The sequence below is a fragment of the Bison bison genome, unplaced genomic scaffold (assembly GCF_000754665.1).
Source record: "Bison bison bison isolate TAMUID 2011002044 unplaced genomic scaffold, Bison_UMD1.0 scf7180017864495, whole genome shotgun sequence".
NCBI lineage: Eukaryota > Metazoa > Chordata > Mammalia > Artiodactyla > Bovidae > Bison > Bison bison.
Window position 1 is genome coordinate 11,674,754 of NW_011495054.1, and position 10,044 is coordinate 11,684,797.

Below are 10,044 nucleotides of genomic sequence, written 5' to 3' on the forward strand. Positions count from 1 at the left end.
TGGGGAGGCAGCCGCCGTGATGGAGGGTGGGAACGTGCCCGTGTGAGTGGGGCGCGGGAAAGGGTGGGCAGAGGCCTTCGGCTGCTTCTGGGAGGCCTGGCCTGGTCCTCCCACCTGCTTTCTGTTGCCCACGCCCTTCTCAAGCTCTTCTTCTTAATCTAGTCTGTGCACAGATCAGGGGTAACTGCCCTCTCCAGCTAAGCTCAGCTACAATGACTGTCTAGCAGCATCCACCAGAAGGCATCTTCCTAGACATCCATTGAAACAGCCTCGTTTTGAGAAATTTGGACATTTGGGTGTGTGACTTCATAAAGATGAGGCTTTGAAGTAACTCTCCAGCCCAAGTTTGACTACAGAAGACGTGAAAAATCTAACACATGAACACGCGTTCAAGGACACCGCATCCATTTTCAAACTGAAAATGTGGGGTGAGGGGGAACTGTGTGACCAAGTACGTTTTTTCATTTGCTTTGGGAATAGTATGATCAATGTGTCATTTTCAAAGTGTAGATCATTCATGGCCTGTTTTTAAACCCAGGCTTTTCAGGTGGCTCAGTGGTAAAGAATCGGCCTGTGAAGCAGGAGAAACAGGTTCAATCCCTGGAGGAGGAAATGGCAACCCACTCCAGTACTATTGCCTGGGAAATCCCATGGACAGAGGAGCCTGGTGGGCTACAGTCCATGGGGTCACAAAGAGTCAGACCCAACAACAACAACATTCTTAATCCCAAGCCTGCTCCTGACAAGTGAGTTCTGAACGTAATCCTGACCCGCCTCGTGTCCAGTCCTATGTGCGGGAAATACAGGCTTACTTCAACAGCAGCTTACATCAAACCTAATTTTTAAAGTAAGCCACTGTGAGAATGATTGTTTTCTCAAACAAAATATCGGTGCCCTGAGCCCTGTGTATTAACCTGGTTGTGTCTGCAGTTGAGCTATAAACAGGATTTAAGCTCCATGTTCTTGACCTGCTGTTTTCATGAGAGAAACCAGGAGACTGGTGTGCCCTCCACTGAGGCTCCCAAGCAAGACAAAGCTGCATGCCCAGCCCCCTCCAGTGCTGCCTCATGTGCAGGGACTGAAAGCCAGTAAAGGAATGAGAGATCCTGTTTATTTCCTCACTGGCAGCCAGTTTATGAACAAGGCTGGGAGGATCTTCCTTGTTAAAGAATCTGCCTGCCATGCAGGAGACCTGGGTTCGATCCCTGGGTCAGGAAGACCCCCCGGAGAAGGGCATGGCAACCCACTCCAGTATTCTTGCCTGGAGAATTCCACGGACAGAGGAGCCTGGTGAGCTACAGTCCATGGGTTCGCAAAGAGGTGGACACAATTGAGTGACTCACACACCCCCTGAGCAGAAGACTGGCACCCATTTACTGGGGCCCCCGAGGACCTGCTTACCTCAGGCAAAGGGGTCTGTGCCCCTAAACAGCTTTCTGGAGGAAAGTGACACCATCTGGCTCCAAACTTTCTCACAGGGACATCACATCCTCTCTTGCTGGAGGCAGGTGACAGCCATCACAGCTCTTTCTGCAGCACTCTGGACAGCCCGTTGCCTCTACAAGTGGCCGAGACTAGTCCTTCATGACACAGGCTCTGTCCCCCTTTTACCGGTGGGGAAACTGAGACTGGGGACTGAAAGAGACTTAGTGACCCACCCCGCATCGGCAGCTTGTCTGGAAGAGCCAGGGACAGCACCCAGGAGCTCCTCCTGATTGGGGCGCACCCAGTGGGGAACCAGGGTGGGACCTGCAAGCGGCAGAGCAGACCAAGTACAGCGAATCTCAGTCCAACGGGAAGGGGTCCTCAGCAGAACAAGGACAGCACTCAGGTGCCTGAGCTCGTTGAGTTGCCGACGGCTTCGCTGTATCCCGAAGAGTTCACTGTCCTGCTTGTACCAAGTGCAGGGAGCAGGCTTATTGTAGCAGCTGTGGGGCAAGACTGCCCTCTAGAGGGCTGATGGAGCATTGCCCTAGCCACATTCCAGTCTAAGGCTCAGTGTTGCTTTCCCATGCTGTATCCATGTAGTGGTTATTTCTATGGAAGGAATTTAGCTTTCGCTCTTTCTCAAGCAGTCTGGCCCATAGAGGCTTTCTTGACCTCTGAGTACTGGCCATTATTTGTCCATCTTACAGAAGGCTGGGTTTTCATTTTGGTCCCCTCCCCCACCCCTCACCTTTAGAGGAGTCTTGCTTCCCTAACAAGATTCAGGTTCTTAAAAGCAAGGATTATGTCTGATTCTTCCTCAGCTTTACCCTGTTGTTCCCTTAGCTGGACATGAAACTAGAAGGTTCACCAGGATGGAAAGGAATCCTTTCCACCCCCAAAAAAGAATTCCACCGCTTCTCATTTGTTCCTAAAACATTTCATCTCTGATCAGTAGTTCCCCAAATGGTTGAATCCTCAGAAAACTTTCGGAACTCAGTTTCCTGGGCCTCACTCCAGCCCTGCTGAATCAGGCTCTGTGGTCTGAGCCAGGAAATCTGCTTTACAAACTTCCCCAAGTGGTTTTTGATGTGTGGCCAGGTTTGGCAGCCAACAGCTCTAAATCCCCATTTACAATTATTTCTCCTAGCCTTTCCCCCCACCCGACAGCATCTCCAAAGGTCTTCAGCTCATGTCCGTTATTAAAACGGACCATTTTGAGATTCCTCTGGACATAGTCACAGGCTCTTCCAACTGCGGGGCTGGACGACACGGGGGAGAGGAGACCACAAGAGAAGGACCCAAGGCATGTGCTTTTACTGCCAGTGACCCTGCGTTCATAGCAGAAATTACTGAAACCAGTACCTTTATGCTGACGGGGCAGGTTGTCAGTTTGTAGTCTGATGTTAAGGCTCAGGCTGAAGAGGGAGACAGAGGTTAATTGAGTACCTAGTTATTTATTTTTACCATTTCTATCTCATCTAGTTCTCAGGTTCAACTGAACAAGGCACTGTTGCCTACCCACGTCCACCCCCATCCCACTCCCACCCCCTCCTTTAAAAAAAAAGAAAAAAAAAACAGGCAACTTGAGGCTTGGGCTTCCCTGATAGCTCAGTTGGTAAAGAATCCGCTGCAAGGCAGGAGACCCCAGTTTGATTCCTGGGTCGGGAAGATCCACTGGGGAAGGAAAGGGAAAGGCTACCCACTCCAGTATTCTGGCCTGGAGAATTCCATGGACTGTATAGCCCATGGGATCGCCAAGAGTGGCACGCGACTGAGCGACTTTCACTTAAGTTGAGGCTTAGGAAAGTTAGTAACTCTTCCAGTCACATAAGTTTGTGACCATCAGATTCTGCATTCGAATACAGGTCAGATTTCCAAGGCCAGCTTTGTGGGAACGTCCCTACATGCTCTTTCTCACTCTCCCAGGCCAAGCGAGCCGTGCAGCGGGGAGCCACCGCAGTCATCTTCGATGTGTCCGAGAACCCAGAAGCTATTGACCAGGTAAGCTCCTGGGGCCAGGCCAAGGCTGCAGGGCCCCTGAGAGAAGCACCTCCCTTACTTAGCCTGGCTTCTCACAGTCGTATCACCTGGGTCTTCGGGGCCCTTGCACTTGTCTGCCCTCATTAGTGACCCGTGTTTGTGCATTGTCCTCCAAAGCGAGTGTGTCAAGAGGGGTTAAGAGCCAGGGGGCTGGGAGGCATTGTCAAATACCCTTCATCCTAAAACGGGGGGCATCCTCAGCTTCATCTGCCTGGGAGCCCCCAGCCTATGATGCTGGTGTTTGGGGATTTTCGAAAGGGAATTTCATGTTCTTTTCCTCCAGCTTTTCTTTCTCTCTCTCTGGCTTCTTGAAAGTAATTACGTCTTCTAAGCAGCACCTTCTGTCCTTGCTTAGCTGAACCAGGGCTCGGAAGACCCGCTCAAGAGGCCGGTGGTGTACGTGAAGGGCGCAGACGCCATCAAGCTGATGAACATCGTCAACAAGCAGAAAGTGGCCCGCGCGCGGATCCAACACCGCCCCCCTCGAGTGAGCCTCTGCCACCTGCCCCCCCTCGCCACCTGCCCCTTCCGGCTTCGGCCTATTTTGTTGCTTCCGGCTTTTTCCCCATCTAAACCGCTGATGCGCCCCAGGGACCTGCAGGTTTGTAGCAGATGTAAGCCCGGAGGCCAGGGAGAGATTACCATTTCTACTTGAGGGCATCTGAAAAGCCTTTCCAGATATAGATGACTTGTGACCAGGTGTCTCTTCCACCTGGTGTCCCCTCTGGGTGACTTCCTGTCCTTTTTTCTCTTCTGCCCCATCTTCCCATGAAAGGCTGACTAAGGACTGAAGGGAAGGGCGTCCTACTCTCAGCTGCTTTTCCTGGGTCTCCCTCCTCCCGTGGGTCTTCACTAAGAGGATAAAGCCTGTGCTTCCTCCTTCCTGTGGGGCAAGTGCATTACCAAAACTCCCTAACGTGTACTAGAATCTGGAAATGTAAGCTTTCAACTGGGATGGGAGCTCACGACCTCCAGGTGGTTAATGAACAGCTTTGTCTTCTAGGCTTCTCTTATAGTTGTGTTAAAGCCATGCTGCTGGCATCCTCTGCCCAACCTCAGGCTCAAGATTCTAGGAACCTGGGACAGGTGCTCCATAGATGGTTTATTTCCTCTTCCCAAATATTGGAATATTCACATAAAGGAGGATCCTTTCGCAAAAAATACCCAGATGCTCGTAGCATTCAGTGAGCAAAACTCCACTCTGGCGGGCCAAATGCACATCCCAGATCAGGTGGCTGTAAGGTTTTAGGAGGCTGTATGCCATGAGGGAAAGGTAAGAACTAAAACTAGAGGGAGTTTGCAGAAGAACCGACTTGCGGGCTGCTTTTTAAAGGGAAAAAAGAGCGCTTTGGTAAATATGACTCACTATAGTGGAAGCTGATATTTGTGGAAGCAGCGTACAATTTTCTGAGTTGTTGTAAACCATTAATTATACGGTTAGTAATCACTGTTCCCTCAAAACACGACACTCACTCCTTTGTCCCATAAATGTGATATTTGTGTTTATTTGGAAGGGCCTCTCCCACCGGGTACGGCGGACTCTGCACTGTTCCGCAGGGAGCTGGGCTCAGTGAGCAGAGTTCTCCCAGCTGTTAGGAGGCCTGGCTAAGACCCCGGCAGGCCTCCCCTGGCCGCACTGCAGGCGCTCCCTGGGCCTGGAGAGTGCACAGGGTGCCTGTTAGCAGAAGCCCTGGCGTGTCCCACAAAGGAGGGGAAATGCAGCCCAGAGGCTCCGTCCCTCCGCTGCCCAGAGCCGACCCAGCGCGTGTGCCCATCCCCAGGCTGAAGAGCGCTGTGACTCACTGTGTCTCTTCTGTTCCAGCAACCCACTGAGTACTTCGATATGGGGATTTTCCTGGCTTTCTTCGTTGTGGTCTCCTTGGTCTGCCTCATCCTCCTTGTTAAAATCAAGCTGAAGCAGCGACGCAGTCAGGTAATGGCCCCAGAGCGGCCCATCACCTTCATCCCCGAGGCCCCGCTGCCAGTGCAGACCAGGGCAGGGTCCTGCCCCGACACTGCAGCCTCTTCCCTGCTGGCCCAGAGTCAGCAAAGATGGAGAAAAGCCAGAGCGGAGCTCAGAGCACTGAGCTGTTTCTGTTCCAAAAAGGCCGGTCCTCTCAATACAAGGGTCAAGCGCTGGTGCTGTTTCCAGCCACAGGTTTTTCCAAAAAAAATGTTTGAATGTTAACATGGAGCCCGAGAGTCTTGCTCCCCAGATATGATCAGGGGACCAGCAGGCTCAGCATCACCTGGGAGCTTGGGAGATGCGCAGAGTCTCAGGCCTCACCCCAGACCTATTGCGTCCGAATCTGCATCTACCAAGCTCTCCAGGCGATTCTCAATGAACAGAGGAGCCACGCTAGTGCCCTGGCTGACACAGCACTGCGTGGTTACAGGAAGGAACCGTTTAGGGGCAGAGGGCAATGGAGGGACACTCAGGAGTCCAGACTCTCAGGGGTGTAGCAGTGTGATGTCGCCAGAGAGAGACAGCGCCAAGGGTCGGGTGGGCCGTCAGTGACAGAGCAGCAGCTGGTGTCTGTCGAGCACGTCCAGTCTGCCAAGTGCAGAGCACCCCCACACGTTATTCACTGGCCCTCGGGACGTTCTTCAGTGAAGGGAGGAGCCCTTAGCCCAGAGCAGACTTGGCCAAATAACTCGAGCAGACCTCTGCCGGCTCTGCTGCTTAGGCCAATGTGGTGGACACTCGGGAGTCTGGAAGACCTGTGCTCTTGGGCTGTGGTCTCTCCATGTTTAGTGATTCCTCAGCAGTCTGTCCTGGCTGGATGGAGACTAGCGTTAGGCTGACCGTGGCCCCCCGGGGGGTGACCGCCGCTGTTAACACAACCCAGACCCTCACACGGGCCACGTTCTGCTGCACAGAATTCCATGAATAGGCTGGCTGTGCAGGCCCTGGAGAAGATGGAAACCAGGAAGTTCAACTCCAAGAGCAAGGGACGCCGGGAGGGGAGCTGCGGGGCCCTGGACACGCTCAGCAGCAGCTCCACGTCTGACTGTGCCATCTGCCTGGAGAAGTACATCGACGGGGAGGTAATGGTGGGGGCGGGGCCCAGCCCCGTGGGGACGAGCCAGGGATGAGAGGGACTGGCCCGCAGAGGGCGCACGGGACCGGGAAGGACAGGCCCCACGGGCCTTCCCCACAGCCTTGTGGGATAAGGGCTGAGCCTGCCAAGTGTCCTGGGGGCATCCTGAGACCTTCCAACTGCTTTCCCCCCCGGAACGGGGTGGCCACATGCATAAACACTCTCTCCCGGGGACCTGGCTGGACACAAGTTGATCAGTAATCTATGTAACTCTGGTTTTAGGAATATTTACAGTTAATTTACATTTGAAGAAAGTGAAAGTGTTAGTCACTCAGTCGTGTCTGACTCTTTATAACCCCATGGACTGTAGCCCACCAGGCTCCTCTGCTGTCCATGGGATTTCCTGGACAAGAATATTAGAGTGGGTTGCCATTTCCTTCTTTGGGGGATCTTCCTGATCTAGGGATTGAACCCTGGTCTCCTACATTGGCAGGCAGATTCTTTACTGCTGAGCCACAAGGGGTAGGGAGCTTCTTAAATTAATTAAATTTAAATTAATTAATTTACACTTACTGAGGGCAGGAGGAGAAGGGGGCGACAGAGGAGAGGGTTGGATAGCATCACCAACTCAGTGGACATGAGTTTGAGGAAACTCTGAGAGAAAGGAAAGAGTCAGACATGACTTAGTGACAGAACAACAGCAAGACTTAATTTTCGCATTGCTCATCTGAAAACTCTGGAACTCAGCTTCATACAGTCCTCTCCTGAAAGCTGTGTGGAACACTTACACCCATTTTTCTTATAAAGAAACAAAGGAGGGGACTCCCCTGGTGGTCCAGTGGTTAGGACTCCACGCTTTTTCTGCCAGGGGCTCAGGTTCGATCCCTGGTTGGGGATTTAAGATCTCACAAGCCAGGTTGGTATGGAAAAAAAAAAGTAAGGACAAAGGATGTGATGTCTCCTTTGTCCTTCTAGCTTTTTTTTTGAAAATTTCAAACTTTCAGAAAAGTTGCAAGAAGCATACAGTGAACGCTGTTATCATTCACTGAGAGTCACTTCCTACATCTGCTTCATTTCCTTCCGTGCAGAAACACACGTAAACACACACATTTGAGGGAGTAAGGGGGCAAACCACTTCAGAATTAGTTGCAGGCATTTGATGCCCCTTTGATGAAAGTGTCCTGCCACTGTGTAGACTGTTGGTTGAAAAACAAGGTTTTACAGAGGCCTTCAAATGAACGGCCTCACACAGTCTCTACCTGCAGACTGCTTGAGCTCTCATCTGGGCCCAGGAGGGTTCTAGCTCTGCGATCTTGGGCGAGTAACTTTACTCTCTGTGCCTCTGCTTATGACACGAGCCCAAGACTGGCCTGAACTCCCAGTAATCACCAAGGTCACATGAGGAAATCTAGGTAGGACTCTGGTCATGGTCAGGCACAGCCTTAGGGGTTAGCTGGAATGTGACTACGGCTAGCTGGTCCGAGAATGGAAGATCAAAAGTGGCAAGTCCAGAGGGTGCTCTGGGCGCAGGAACTATAGGGGCATTTCTGCCTGCCTCAGAACCCCATCACCTCCTCTCCATGTTGGGAGTTTTGTTACAGACCACATGCCCTCAGGTGAATGTTGAGGGTGCAGTGAAGGGAAAGGTGGGACAGCTTTACCCCTTTGCTGTCCCACGTGTCAGTCATGAATCCCAGGCATCGTCCTTTCTACCCACCTCATTTTGGGTATCCGGAGCCAGCCACCATCCCAGAAATGCAAAAGGTTTTGGAGCGCACCTAGCTGTCCCTCACGCCCCAGGCTGAGCAGCCTGTGCGAGCACACAGCTCTGGCGGGCCTGTGTGAATGCCCAAATGTGAGTGCCCTCCTCCAGAGGCAAGAAGGGAGCCTACTTCCTCCCTTGACACCAAGCACCGTGGTTGGAGCCAAAGATGGGGATGGCAGAGCCTCTGGGCACCGCCACGGTGCACTGGGCTCCTTGGTCCACTCTGGCCCCACAGGAAGAAAGAAGCATGTGCGATCGCCCTTTGCCCCGGCCCACATTCAGGCTCTGTGTCTTCTCTCCTGCCCCAGGAACTGCGGGTCATCCCCTGCACTCACCGCTTTCACAGGAAGTGCGTGGACCCCTGGCTGCTGCAGCACCACACCTGCCCCCACTGTCGACACAACATCATAGGTAACGCTCCGCTGCCTCTGTCCCTGCCAAGAGGCACTGTCTTTCCCAGGTGCCTAGTGGGAGCAGGACGGGCACCACGGCTGGTGAGCCGGCAGACCACCAAGGCACTGCCGCCAGGACCTGGAGGCACCGGGGGGCCTGGGGAGGTCTGCTGGAGGGTCAGCCTGGGTCTGAGCTCTGGCTTTGACACGACTGGGTTCCTGACATTGGACCAGTCCCCTGGCCTCTCCAGGCCTCGGGCCCACAGTCTCTTAAGCAGGACAAGAGTGGTGACATGATGCTGTGTCACTGTGGGGGAGCCTGAGGGCCCAGAAGGCAGGGTGCCCTCCCCGTAGCTGCTTTTCCAAGAGGGTCAGGGCCTTTCCTCTCCGGTCTCGGTTGCTCTCTGGAGGCTCTTGTCACTCAGAGCAGCTGGGATGTGGGAGATGGACCCTAATAGGAGTGACCACCCTGAGAGTGGAGAAGCAGGAGGCCTCTGCCCGCGTGGCCGGGTTTGGTGGGAGCTTAGAATGGGTCAGAACCCCTCGGTGCCAACCGCTTCAGTCTGCCGGTGTCTGCCCCTCTAACTCCGCCTGCTGACCAGTTTCCTGTGCTTCTCCCCAGAACAAAAGGGAAACCCGAGTGGCGTGTGCGTGGAGACCAGTAGCCTGGCGCGCGGGCGGCAGCAGAGGGTGATCCTGCCAGTGCACTACCCGGGCCGCGTGCACAGGGCCGGCGCCGTGCCCACCTACCCCACGAGGACCAGCATGGACGCCCACGGGAATCCGGTCACACTGCTGACCGTGGACCGGCGCGGGGAGCAAGGCCTCTTCTCGCCGCAGACCCCCGCCTATATCCGCGGCTACCCGCCCCTCCACCTGGACCACGGCCTGGCCGCGCACCGCTGTGGCCTGGAGCACCGGCCCTACTCGCCCGCGCCCCCCTTCCGCAGGCCCAAGTTCGGCGGCCGCAGCTTCTCCAAGGCAGCGTGCTTCTCGCAGTATGAGACCATGTACCAGCACTACTACTTCCGGGGCCTCAGCTACCCCGAGCCCGAGGGACAGCCGCCCCCCAGCCTGGCCCCCGGGAGCCCGGCGCGGGCCTTCCCCCCGGGTGGCGGCGGCGGCGGCAGCCTGCTCTTCGCGCCCGCGGCCCCGGCCTCGCCCCTGGAGAGCGGCAGCGCGTCCAGCTTCAGCTGCTACCACGGCCACCGCTCGGTGTGCAGCGGCTACCTGGCCGACGGCCCGGGCAGCGAAGCAGTAGCAGCAGCAGCAGCAGCGGCAGCTCGGGCCAGTGCCGCTGCTCGTCCAGCGACTCGGTGGTGGACTGCACGGAGGTCAGCAACCAGGGCGTGTACGGCACCTGCTCCACCTTCCGCAG

General features: G+C 54.7%; 1 protein-coding gene across 1 annotated transcript in view; it reads left to right on the plus strand.

The window, feature by feature from the left end:
* ZNRF3 (zinc and ring finger 3) overlaps nucleotides 1–10,044 on the plus strand; it is an 84,532-nt gene that overhangs the window by 72,110 nt on the left and 2,378 nt on the right. Inside the window, 7 exon segments of the mRNA XM_010828860.1 lie at nucleotides 3,355–3,429; nucleotides 3,824–3,955; nucleotides 5,291–5,401; nucleotides 6,349–6,516; nucleotides 8,583–8,685; nucleotides 9,289–9,920; nucleotides 9,923–10,042. Of these exon segments, the coding sequence (XP_010827162.1) occupies nucleotides 3,355–3,429; nucleotides 3,824–3,955; nucleotides 5,291–5,401; nucleotides 6,349–6,516; nucleotides 8,583–8,685; nucleotides 9,289–9,920; nucleotides 9,923–10,042 (1,341 nt within the window).